We start from the raw sequence: 12,871 nt of genomic DNA, 5'->3' as shown, positions 1-12,871 counted from the left end.
GTTGGACAATACCCACAAAGCTGCAAAGTTGGCCTAGAGTCTCTACGTCGGGAACGGATTATGCTCCAGCGTGTGCTCTGGTGTGATGGTCAGAAGAGGAACAGCAAAGCCGTGAAGTTTACAACAATATGGCTCTGGTTGGTTGGAGGACTGTCCAGTTTGCATACAGAGGCATGTTGTTGTCAGCATCAGTTGAGCTGAAATACTGAACATGATGAGACCTGAGTCTATACACCACTGTCCAGTCAGTCGATGAGCGATGCCTCCTTTTAGTAACGGATCAAGTCCTGCCAAGTTCTAGGAGTCACATTCTCCCAGTTTATGAATCATGTCAATAAATCCAGTGAAAAAAAATTGGTATTCTGGAAACGGACTGGAGTTGATTTTAGAGGAATTAGGTCTTAAACTGACTCTGTTTAGTATTGGTGTATTCGTATTTTACTCTTTTAAAATGTTGATTACGCTTTAGGCTATTACCGATTATTTATCTAATTCCTCAATGACTTGTAGGTGGGACCAGAGAGGTTCAGGTGAGTGATGATCTGATGAAGCTCAATCAAAATAAAGTGTTAATAAGATAAAAAAATACCAAAAAAGTGCATGGACAGCAGTTACAGTGCAGAAAAGATGATTAGTGCATGGTGTGGTTAAATAATCGTCACTAAAGTAAAAACATTTGATTAAAAAAAATAATTAGTAGGCTGAATAATTTTTACATAGAACATGCAAACGTAAATCACATACAAATGTTTAAATGGTGAAATACTGGACATTAGTGCTGGGCATTTATATTAATGGTAAAATGTTGTGACTCTGTGTAATAGTAGCTGACCACCTTAAACACACACGTTCAGTTCAGTCTGTTAATACTGGCTGCGCCTTTGGTAAACAAATGTCTTGTTGACTCTCAATTAAAAAGCAATTGGACATCTTTCAATATAAGCGTTTGTTTGAATTTTGTTTTGCATTTTGATAAGGAGATACGTGGCATTTTTAAGACTATTAAGACCCGGACAGGGAGGTGGAGAAATGAAACGAGGTCTCCATTCAGACTAAAAACCAGCGCTGAAAGAGTTTTAACCCCTAAAATAAAAGGCTGTATTCTCATGTCTGTGTAATAAGTTTAAAACTAGGTTCAGGATGTGGTTAGCGTAGGTTAGCACAAAGACTAGAAGCAGCTTGTGTCTTGTCTGTTTATTGCACACACAACAGAAATGTGTCTGTTTAAGTTTGAAAGTGGGGACACACTGGTTAATTCTTGTTTAGATTTATTTATTATTTAGTTCAGCGGTCTTCAATGTTTTTTTGTTTTTTTTTCTGATGGAGAGATTAAGTAGGGACCCCCTACCTACTATATGTGTTCTATATTAAACTTGACCTAGTGCTATTTATACATATACATTATTATCATCTTAGATGTTGTATTCATGTTAATGTGCATTTAAAGAAAGTTAAATCTGTGGGGGAAAATGAAAAATATATATATATATATAAAAAAGTCTAATCAACCAAAGATTATGCGACCCATAACCATGCAGTGCCTCCATGGACCCCCTAGAGGTCTCAGACCCCCTTGTCGATTTAGTTAGTCAACAGCTACAGGCTCTCATTACTGATGGAAAGACACCACTTACAGTCCAGTTGTCTTTTCAGGCAATGATTTATAATAATCTGTTTTTTTTGTTTTTTTTTCTGAATGAATGAGTTAAACTCCTCTTCTGCAGATCACCTCTGTTGAGTGGGAGATCTTTAATGTGACTGTGTGTTCACGCTACCAAAGAAACGAGGTGGAATGAGTCCCAGACCACCCCCACATGTGGTCTGAGATCAGATCAGTCAAATGCGTCCTGGGTGTGTTCACACATGTACTTTAAGTGGACACTTGAGACCTGATTGTTCAGGATGGATGTTAATGGGAGGTCTGAGTTATTATCTCATATCCACTGGAATCAGACTGGACAAACCCTCACCAGTTGCTGTTTAACAAAAAAACTGTTCAAGAAAAAAAAAAAGAACTTTGGACAGAGCACAGTTTGATGTTTACCTCCGTTTACGGCCTTTAAGCTGGACTAGGGTCACAAGGACACCAGCTCTGTGGTTGATGTATAGACATGAGACTGGTGTTAATCTTCTTTTTAGACTCATACATTCCCCAAAATGTAAAAAAATAATAATTTAACTTATAAGTTAGGCAATTGAGTTAATTCTTATATTTTTCCCTAATAAAACTGCTTGTGTGTTAATTAAAGTGTGTTTTCTTTCAAGACATTATTTAGTCTTTAAGGTCTTTTTTCAGCAGCTATGGTTAAATTTGTTCTTTTACTCAGTTTTAAGTGATCCATCAGTGATCTGGGTAACAAAACTAGTAGCTGTACCTCTCCTCAACATATGTAGTGATGACAATCAGAGGCTTCTTAGATTTGCCTCTTCCGTCTTTATAATTCAACATCCCTTTCCCAAAGCTTTCCTCCGTAACAGACGACTCTGACTTCACAACCTCGAGGCGTTCCGCCTTAAATAAAGGCTCTGACCGGACCTCGGGTTTGTCCGAGGCAATGTCACCTGCTGCAGTGTCAGGGAGCTGTGATCGGGTGCTTACCCTGAAGGGGCTGTTGGGGACACTGACTCCTCCCCATGTGACGGCCACGGTGTGTTTGAGAGGCGAGGAAGGTGTGTAGGAGCAGCTGTGCAGCCCGTCACCTTTAGTCTTCACCTTCACCTCCACAGGAAGTCCCTCAGAGTCCTGAGAAACACACACAAAAACAAGAGAGTTCTCAATAAGCTCAAAAAAAAAAAATACGTCCAAATCTAAAGCTGAAAAGACAGGAAATTAAAATGTTGTTCTTTTGAACTTTCGGGTTATTCCCAAAAAAATAATTTCCAGATAAACTGATGATTTGTGTAGTTGTTATGATAAACAGGCTCATGTGAGGATCAGTCATATTCATCGTATTAACCCTCCTTGGCGTCTTCCTAAGTTAGTAATGTGAGGTTGTGTGGATTCCCGTGTCTGACCCGAGCTGTGATCTTCAGAGGGCCTTTCCCAGCATGCTCAGCATTGACGGTGAACTCCGCAGGTTGGTTGACCAGGCAGCCGGTCTTCTCAAGCCCCGGCCCATAGGCCTGGACCTACAACCACAACAAACAGAAACTATTATTCTCCACCCAATACATAACCAGACCCGTCAACAGTTTTCAAGTTTGTTGGACCAGTCAGAGCCGACTTTGAGCCTTACTGACCTTCTCTGGGTGGCTGGTGTTGTTGTCAGGAACGATGTATGCCATAAAGGGACTGTGTTCTATGTCCTCCTCGTCGCAGGTCACGTGGACGGCGTACTCGCCAGGCTCTGTCGGCCAGTATCGGACGTCACACGACCCGTCATTCTGGTCCTCGCACTCGATTTTGGCCTGAGACGGTCCCTCGATGGCAAAACCTGAGGACACAGCAGATCAGGTTAGAGTGGAAGTGAAGCACGGATAAGGTTTGACAGTTTGACGTTAACGTCCTAAATATAAGTTGTCTCAAAAGTAACTGGTCTCTTTAAGATGTTTGGCAACTCATTCAAATGCTTTTTTGAGGTTTTCTGAGCAGTTGAAACTGTTTAAAGTTTTGAAGATGCCACCTGATCAGTGGTGGAACGTCTTCGGCGTAACTCAAACTGTTGACGTTCTCTTAGCTTTGTTTTAGGTGTTTGACAGATACAGTTTGATCTTATGTGGTGAATTAAAACTAAAGGTGCTGTAAAGAGAGACTCACCCAACACTCCCACATCAGTGCCGATGGATTCAACCACAAAGGTGGCAGGTTTACCCACGATGCCTCCCTCCAAGCCAGGACCCCAGGCTCTGATCTGCTGCGGCCCGGCCGCCGGACCGACCTTCACTTCGAAGGGACTGGATTAAAAAAACAAAAAAACAAAGCAGCAGTCAAAATGTATCAAATCCAAACGAGAAATTAAAAAAAAACAACAGAGCCAAAAACTGCAGTTGTAGCTCCAAGGAGGTGGGTGTGGGGGGTATGAAATCATTCATGAGGCTGTCAACACAAACACAAATCAACAACCTCGGTGCCCCGCAGAAATGTAATCCAATATTCAGCAGTTAGTTTTAGTGACTGTAGGTGTGTGTGTGTGTGTGTGTGTGTGTGTGTGTGTATGTGTGTGTGTGTTCATGTTTGTTGCGCCTCGATGGGAACCAGCTTCACAGCAAATAAAACCGTCAGTTGAGATTTACCGTCTGCATTACTCAGACACGCTGCTGTTTTTTTTTTTCTTTCATTCCCGTCAAATTTGTGAACGTTCACCTGAAAGTATTCTTTCATTGAATTCTTCAGTCTAAGTTTTCTTAACATGATAGAAGAGGAAGTTTAAATTTTTGTTTCACTTCTGCAGATATAAAGCGGCTTTTTAGCTTTTACCATTTCCTGATTTAAATCATCAGTGGACTTTATTCAATTTCCACATCTGGACAAGGACAGACGGTAATGAGTCTCAAGATCAAGATCATGCATCATAAACTCGGTACTAAGAAGTTTCTCTATTTCCATCTCAGTCTTCACCCAGCGGAGAAACCTAAACCGTTTCCTTGGTGTTACATTAGCCTAACAAGCTAACAACCACCACTGGATTAAATAAAATATGAAACTCGTTTAAGAAGAACGTCTTAACGTCAGAACGTAAAATGTGGGAACTTCTCGACCCTGTACGACCTGTGAGGACATCTGTTCTGGATCAAGACTGAATTAGTTTTGTTCCCGTTTTTTTATTTTTATTTAATTATCTATTTACGGGTTACAGGTCTGACTCTGGCTTCTCTCTCCGTCTGGCGCGCTGCTCAGAAATGTGAGGAACTCCCCGTACTAATGTCCACTATGTGCTCTGCACAGAGGTGACAACGAGAACGCGAGGTCCAGACTAAGAGTCTTCATTCCCTGGAGGATCCAAGCATTCATATCAGATGAGGTCATGCGCTGTGGTAACACAGTGAAACAAACACACACACACAGCTCACCTCTTGGGGATGTGCTGACCGCCCCAAGTGATGGAGACGACGTATTTTCCAGGACTGGTAGGATGATACTCGTAGGAGAACACGCCATCCTGACTGGAGGTCTGCTTCAGCGGCTCCTCAACTCCATCTGAACACACACACAGAAATTGTTGATGTTGTACGTTGCAGTATATTAAAGCCTCCGCAGTTTGAGTTGTACTCACCGGGTCCTTTGACGACAACCTTCAGGTCTCCACTGCCGGCGTTCCTGGTGTCCACCTTGATGTCCCCCACCTGTTTCACCCTCAACCCATTGGGCTGGAGACCCCGACCCGTCGCCCTGCAGGCCCCCGGCATGCAGGCTGCCAGAGAAAGAGACGGGAAACATGACGTGAGCAGGTCCTGATCGCTACGTGAACGATGTGGTTGACGCCTTTAAGAGAACTCACCAGGTCCCACGTCCACGTTGAACGGGCTCTTGGAGATTGCCACCCCTCCGAAGGTGACGATGACGGTGTGAGGTCCGGCCTGAGTGGGTCGGTAGGTGCAGCGGTACACGCTGTCGCCCTTATCCTCCATCATCACCTCCACAACGTTCTGGCGGCCCTGAGGGTCTCGGATCATGGCCGTCACGTCTCCTGTTCCGGCTCCTACAGAGAACCAGGAAGAGGGAAACTTCGTTAGCGACGTTCTTGTTTCTAAATGATCGTCGCCGTTTTCTTTTCCGACTTGTTTCACCTGCAGTGTAGATGTCGAAGTAGGTGGGTTTGTTGGCGATGTTTCCCACGGGTTCGACTCCGGGGCCCTTCACTGTGACTTTGGTGGCGTCGCCCAGAGCCTTGTCCACGTCCACCTCAAATGGACTTTTGGGGATCTGCTGGCCGGCGAACAACACCGTCACCTAGAAAAACAACAACAAATATGTGCCTCTTTTTAACAGGAAAAACCATCTCTTCTAAGCCAGTTCTTCTTTCATCCTTCTACTAATGAGATAAGAATTGTAGGACTTAATTTAAAATGCGTGCTATGAATTTCTTGTTCCATCAAATTTGAGATAATTTCACTGTATTTCAGGTCACAGCACTAAAACAACAAAAACTGGAGTGTGTTGTAGACACTTTATTGCCTTCTTGGATTTTATTCAAACTGCATCCAAATTCAATAATTTTTTATTTTTTTTTAAAAACAAGAAAAACAAGAAAAAAGTTTACCTTGTGAGGTCCCATGACTTGAGGAATGTAGGTGACGCTGTAGGTCCTCTTCCCCTCGTTAAGCTCAGGTTTCAGCTGGTAACACAAACAGAGAAATCATGTGCCACTTACAGTACATTTGATTTAATACAGGCTCTAATGAAGAGGAGGAGGATCAGGCGTGGCGTACCTCCTCCCTGGTGCCGTCTGGATGGTCAAGGTAGATGGTGACCTGCCCCTGACCTGCACTGAACGTGTCCACCGTGAACACAGCAGGACGCAGCACCCTGTTCCCCGTGGGCTCGATACCTGCAGAGGAACACAATCAGTAAATATCCACTAACCGAACGGGTGAATCTACAGTTCATCAGTAACTCCTGGCTTCATTTACATGGATACTCGAACCTGAACAATCATTCTGATATCGGTGGTGGTGTTGTTTTTAACTGTCCACTTTAACATAGTTTCATAAAGAGAGAGCTACACAGCTGCTGTGTGTGTTAGTTTGCATTGCCTCTGCGTAGATCTCCAGGTATTTCCTTCTCAGGTTTACAGTCCAAGTCAGAGAACAAATGGTCTTACCAGTATATACTAGTGTGTGTATGTGTGTGTGTGTGTGTTTTAGATGTGAGTGGAGCTTATTGTTCACACTAACAGTTGCTCACTTCCTCTCATTGTCAGTCAAGGGTTTCCATTACCCCCACTTATTATACCAGTTGTTGTATTTTAACCAACATAATGACCGCCTTTTAGAAGTTGACACTAAATTTCCAGTGTGTGTGTGTGTGTGTGTATGTGTGTGTGTTTACCAGGTCCGTATGCTCGAGCCTTCTTGGGGTTCAGTTTGGGTTTGAGTGGAGCTCCTGGTTTCAGTTTGGCTTTGGGGAACTGAGACAGGTAGGTCATCACTGACTGTTCGTCCACGCTGGGGTCAATGATCTCCTCTGGAGCGATCACCTGAACACACAAACAACACAGGTCAGATTTTATTCCCCCCCTAAAGATCAGGTCAGGGCATCTGACACATCCTGACACACATCACAGGTGGTCAGCTTTGAGCATGTGTGTGTTCAACCTGAAATGTGCCTAGAGATCAGATCACTGTTTTATATTGCGTTGTTTTGTAGTGTTTGAACATTTTTATAATTAATATCGCGGGAGCTGTCAGGACTGATGGTATTTAAGTGTGCTTTTGAACCTTTAAGGTCTGCCATGCAGCGGATGTCACCTTGGGTCACCAGCATAACTAGCACCGGATCTGTGCCTGACATTGATGTTTATTGATGACTCACAGTTTGAGTTTCCTCCAAAAAAAAAAAAAAAATGTTGGATGGGGTTGAGGTCGATTCCATTTTAAAACCTTGGTCTGTGTACAGAAGCTAAAAGCACACAGATTCCCTGCGCTATCAGGATATTCCTTTCAACCTGAACCATGAGTCAAAGAGCCAAAAATACACTGAAGTGTGCGAGTCGGTGTGTCCACATTACATTTGATCACGTTACATTTCAGTAAAACAAATGACCTGAACAGGGATTGCATGAAGAATATTACAGTTGACTTTGAACTCAAAGCAACAGATATTCTTACAAAAACAAACTGGAGTGAGCGCATATCGTTAACTAAACGTGAACACGCTTTTTATTTATCTATGTCTTCGTTTGACTAATTACTGCATCACGCTGTGTGGGACTGAAGTCAAGGAAACGATCTAAACATTAGAGGTGTGACGTAAAAGAATATCAGTAATGATTGATGGAGTAAATGTGGCTGTGATGAACTCCAACGCTTGGGTTCAGTCCAGGACACCGAAGTCAAGCATCATTAACGAGCAGTGTTGAACACTTCAGATGGTTTAACAACACAAACATCTGGCTAACAAAGATGCTCTGTTTCTCTTGGAGAAAGAGATCAAGCTTTAGTGTCTTCGGTGAAACACTATGAGATCCCTCTAAAAACACCCGGAATCAAAACGGCCACTCATTTCAGTGGCATTAACACGTTCCTAATTACTTCCTGGGGATTGTTGGTTACATAACTCATTATGAGCCGTTTCCCTTTCAGCTGGTAAATCTGACTGTTGCATTGTCTCAGCTTCAGACAAAAAAAAAAAAAAAAAAAAAAAGGGGTGTAAAATAACTGTTTCCTGCTCTGCAAACTTTCAGGAAACCAAACAGAGTCTGTGTGAGATGCTGCAGGTGAACCCTGACCTCTGGAGAAAAAACAAAGCAGTAGGAGTTTCTTCCTCATGCAGACTGACTGATATGTTAATGGTGTGGAAAACCTTGAACCGTTAGATGACAGAAAAATCTGCAGTATTACGAGTGCGTGTCTTTCTGAAATCACACTTTTAAAAGTTAAAAACGCATAATCTTGAAACCCTACACAACTTTACTCTGATTGTAAATAATCCATTTCCTCAGATCAACGTGGAGTAACGCCAGAGGGAACCTAACCTGAGGGATGCCCAGCCAGTCGTCGGCCAGCTGCATGGCTTCACTGGCATTGTCCGCTGGTCTCACTGAATCCCAGGTCTCCCAGTCTGGACAGAGGCCTGCAAGGGGTCACAAAGAACATCAGTCAGAGCTCTGCTGGACGACTCTGCAGCAATGAGCTCAACAAAATACAGAACCAACAACAAGTGGTTGGTTTCAGTTCTCAGAACTCAGTAATGTTTCTCATTACCCAGTGTTGACCTCAGCTTTACAGCCTTGAACCGTACCTGGAGCACAGCTGTCCACAAGAGCTCCCAGGGCCTTGCCATCCCTCCAGTCTTGGCTGAAGTTGGTGATTGGAAGATCAGGGACTTTGTGTTGGATCCAGCCCAGCAGACGCTGCTTAGGAGTCTTTGATTCTGACTGAACACACATAGAAAAATGGTCCCGTTTTGCATTTCTTGTTTTTACATTTCAAGTTTATTTTAAGAACAGTTTGGCATTTATTTGCAGAGGAACTGATGTTATGAAGTTAAGACACAGAGAGATGCATGGTGGATGGTACCTCTTCGTCCTCGCCCTCCCAGACTGGCATGGAGATGGAATAGTGCAGAATCAGAGTCCAGATCAGACCCAGGATCAGCTTCAGGTTGCCATCTACGATAGCTTTAGAGTCTGAGGAGGAAAATGGAAACATTTCAGGTCAGTTTCACAGTCAGTTTGTGTTCATTATCTACAAAAAACTACGTCATTATTAAGCAACAGGCCCCAGTTCTTTCATCTGATCTTAAATCCTTGTTTTATATAGTTTTTTTTACAGAAGGTTTGAGATATTTAGAGTTATTAGCGGCTGAGTTTTCCGATTTAAATGGATCTTGATCTGGTATCGATTCAAAATTCTCATTTAGATTTTTTTTTAAATATGTAATTTCCTGCTTCCTCTCATTTGAAATCTCGCTGTGGTCTCACAAAACAAAAGAGATACGAAGGCAACTGGACTTGTCGAGTTTCATAAAGACGTTTCTTCAGTTTCTAAATGATTGGTGGAGAGTTTGGGTTTTTATTATTAGGAACAGTTGTTAACGTGATTAGGTTCTGTTAACGGCAAAAATCCTGTTTTGATCCTGGACCAAAACAAATTCCTCCAACTACAAGTGAGTATCTCCTAATTACAGACCCAAGTCATGTGAATTTTAGGTGGACACCACCCACAGATGTTAATAATAAAAACATAATAAAAATAATAAAAACATTAACTCCCTAGGGACCAGTTGCTCTCCTTTCCAGTTGAGCTCTTTGGATAAAACGTGACCCGGATGACTTCAGACCTATCGCCAACATCCATGATTACAGCCGCTTTAATCCGTCGCCTTCTGAGCAGCTCGTTTTGGAGTTTACACCAGAGTTCAACCACAATTTACTATGAAGTTCGCATTTGTCTTAGCAGAGGAGAACAGAGTGCTGCTGGGTAACGTTCCTCATTAATCAGACCTCACTGTACCAGCTGGTACCGAACACCAGCCACACTCACAGCAATATTAGGTCATCTCTGGGTGCAGCAGACCGAGCTCAGAGGGAATTTTTGAATCCGGCTTTCTCACAGTGACACATTTTCCAGCTTTACACTGAGATTTACTTTTGTTCGCTAGAGACTTAAAAGTGGGTGAGATGTGAGGAAAACAAGCCAACAAAAGTCTTGGTTGGTTGAACTTTATCATTAATAACTGAAACCATGGAAGATGGACATAAAATAGGATTATTAAGATGTAAACTTGTTCTTTGACAGTTTATTTGCAGTGCGCAAACAAGGATCAAATGAGTGGCTCTTCTTGAGACCTGTTGAGACTGTTGAATTTCAACTTTCCCTTCCCACAAACATCATGAGCTAGAAAGTTGGTCAGAAGTCTCGCTGTTGGGAGGTGAGCCTTCCCCTCCAGAGATCTTCTGGGCCAATCAGATCGCTGGGACTGGGCTTTATGCTTCTCAAATAGCTTAATTGGGATTAGGAGAATTTAGGAATCTGGAGTTACTGCGGATTGTGGGCTTCATTCTGCAGCTCAAAGATCTGCCCCGCCCAAACAATTTGAGCTTGATGGAGAGAAGAGCAACAACAACCTAGTCAACCTAGTAATCTGAGCATCGTGTGGTTAAATGTGCTTACAACAAAATGGCTGCCATCGGAGAAGCAAGCTTTTTAGAGTTCACTACCAGCACTATGTTTCTAGTAAACAGATAAAAGACCAAAAAAGATAAACAATTCACAGCGTTTAAGTAACCAGATGTCATATACTTGTTTCTCCGCTTGGTTGGAGGATTACCCGCTTACATTTACTTGACTTTTTTCCCCTTCTCTGTATTGGTTGAAAAACGCCCCCATAATCAAATCCAGATGGAGTGTGAATGTATCTCTGAGTCTGGCAGAATTTATTTATCCCTCAACGCACCGTGCAGCTCCGACACTTTCCCTGAATGTACAACATGCTCCATCATCTGCTGACCTCAGCATCAGTTAACAGTCTCTTCACTCATCAAATATGCGTCTTTGGTGTAAAATTTTTTTCTTTGAATGTCGGCCGTAACCCTCTTTGCGTCGTTAATGGCCGCCCTCAAAAACCAAACCAAAAAAAAAAGTTAATTTCATCAAAGTTACACTTCTCCTCCCGGGGCCTTTTCACATCTAGTTACTAAATCTGTTTGTCTCTGCTTTGCTTATGCAACACTGGAGCTTTAAGCCAGTTCTCGACGCCGTGTTGAGCTCAGCAGATTTGATCCGTGCCTCCACAGTGTGGGAAATCCACCGGGTTCAGTTCCAGCGCGTCTCCACCGTCAGCAGAACAGCTGTGGTCCAAACATGTTGCGGCGACTCAGGTTTATAGGTGGAGTTTTTGATGGTTAGCTGCTGCCTCACCCACAGTGACACAACACTATTGCACACAGTGTAATGACTGTATGTTGAATATCCACACAAGAGCGGTTGCGACATCCTGCTTTCCACATTTCTAATCTCTCTCCCTGTTTGTCAGACTCAAAGCTATCTCCACGTTTCTTTGTTCACGAGAACTTTTTCTCGTCCCCTTTTGCTCTCTCCTCCTCTTTGAAGTCTTTATGCCTCATTTCTCTTTCCGCTCCCGTGTCCTGTCTTTTTCTTTTTCACTGTAAGGTTGTAAGGCCACACCTGCGTTAGCGTCAAACATCCTTTCAGGCACCAGCAGCATTAGTTAGCGGACTTTACCCCCGCAGGCATCCTCCCCTAGTGAAATCACTCCCACTAAATCAGACACTTTCTTCATGAAACCAGAGGAAGAACAAACAGGTTGTGGAGTTGATGCACGGCGTGGATAAAAGACAAACCTTTGTACCTTTAAGTAACTATTTTTCCTCACTTATCTCGTTTCGATCTGGTTTGTTACTCATTATTTTTTTTTATTATGAGCAGCTTCACAGACTGAGAAGCAATAAGTGAGTTTAAATGAACTCTAGTACCCTCACAATAATCTGAATAAAACTTCCTTATGTGACCACCTCAACCAGAATGGGGTGGATAAAACGAGGGACAGAAATTTATCTACAGGGGCTAGAAAAAATAACAGTCCTTTTGAAAAGATGAATGAATTCATGTGGACAGCAGCATCTTGGTCATCTACTTCTACTGAAACAATTCGAGGAGGAGAAATAAAAAATCCTAGGATGAAACCCTGAGGGACTCCACAAGTTCAGGTCACTGATTTGATAAATGTTTGATTGTCCACAGCAACAGAATCACTTTGTCAATAAACTTCTGATCAGATGTATGCCTGTATCCAAAAACATCATTCACTATAGATCATTTTATTTAGCCATCCATGTGCACTGTCAATCTCTGATGGGGATAATTGATCGCTTTGAAGAAAAGCTATCCATGAATATGTAACCAGCGTGTATTAAGTTTGTGGGCCCTGACAAAAATCCTGGAAGTCACTGTGAAACATTTCAGATATGTAGCTTGGCTGAACTTCTAATCTTTGACCTTTTCAAGTATTATGTCTTTTTGGGGGGATAAAACTTACTTATAATATAAACACTATTTTTGGACGGTGTTTGTGCTCTTTGGCTGATACTGTTCTGTGATTAACGAGGCTATCGCCATGGTGGCCTATTAAGCCACATAAAGGTCAAGAGTAAGAGAGAGACTGAATAGAAGCAAAACAACAACAACAAAAGACGGTATTTATGGCATCTAGCTACATCCAGCTCCAGAGTTAACGCTTTGTTTGTGTGAG

The 12,871-nt window shown here is 42.6% G+C and overlaps 1 protein-coding gene across 2 annotated transcripts in view; it reads right to left on the bottom strand.

Moving 5' to 3' along the window:
* The window catches only part of LOC125007211 (filamin-B), a 61,187-nt gene that overhangs the window by 27,552 nt on the left and 20,764 nt on the right, over positions 1-12,871 (bottom strand). For both annotated transcript variants that reach the window (XM_047583881.1, XM_047583882.1), the window contains exons 2-15: positions 9,178-9,287; positions 8,900-9,035; positions 8,634-8,731; positions 6,989-7,136; positions 6,370-6,488; positions 6,201-6,275; positions 5,728-5,890; positions 5,439-5,639; positions 5,214-5,351; positions 5,011-5,137; positions 3,758-3,894; positions 3,241-3,434; positions 3,016-3,129; positions 2,600-2,743 (exon numbers count right to left, since the gene is read on the bottom strand). In XM_047583881.1, the coding sequence (XP_047439837.1) occupies positions 2,600-2,743; positions 3,016-3,129; positions 3,241-3,434; positions 3,758-3,894; positions 5,011-5,137; positions 5,214-5,351; positions 5,439-5,639; positions 5,728-5,890; positions 6,201-6,275; positions 6,370-6,488; positions 6,989-7,136; positions 8,634-8,731; positions 8,900-9,035; positions 9,178-9,287 (1,904 nt within the window). The remainder of the gene's footprint in view (positions 1-2,599; positions 2,744-3,015; positions 3,130-3,240; positions 3,435-3,757; positions 3,895-5,010; positions 5,138-5,213; positions 5,352-5,438; positions 5,640-5,727; positions 5,891-6,200; positions 6,276-6,369; positions 6,489-6,988; positions 7,137-8,633; positions 8,732-8,899; positions 9,036-9,177; positions 9,288-12,871) is intronic.

This window comes from Mugil cephalus, chromosome 4 (assembly GCF_022458985.1).
Source record: "Mugil cephalus isolate CIBA_MC_2020 chromosome 4, CIBA_Mcephalus_1.1, whole genome shotgun sequence".
Lineage (NCBI taxonomy): Eukaryota > Metazoa > Chordata > Actinopteri > Mugiliformes > Mugilidae > Mugil > Mugil cephalus.
The sequence above is the reverse complement of the archived record's forward strand: the minus strand, read 5'-3'. Positions and strand labels throughout refer to the sequence as shown.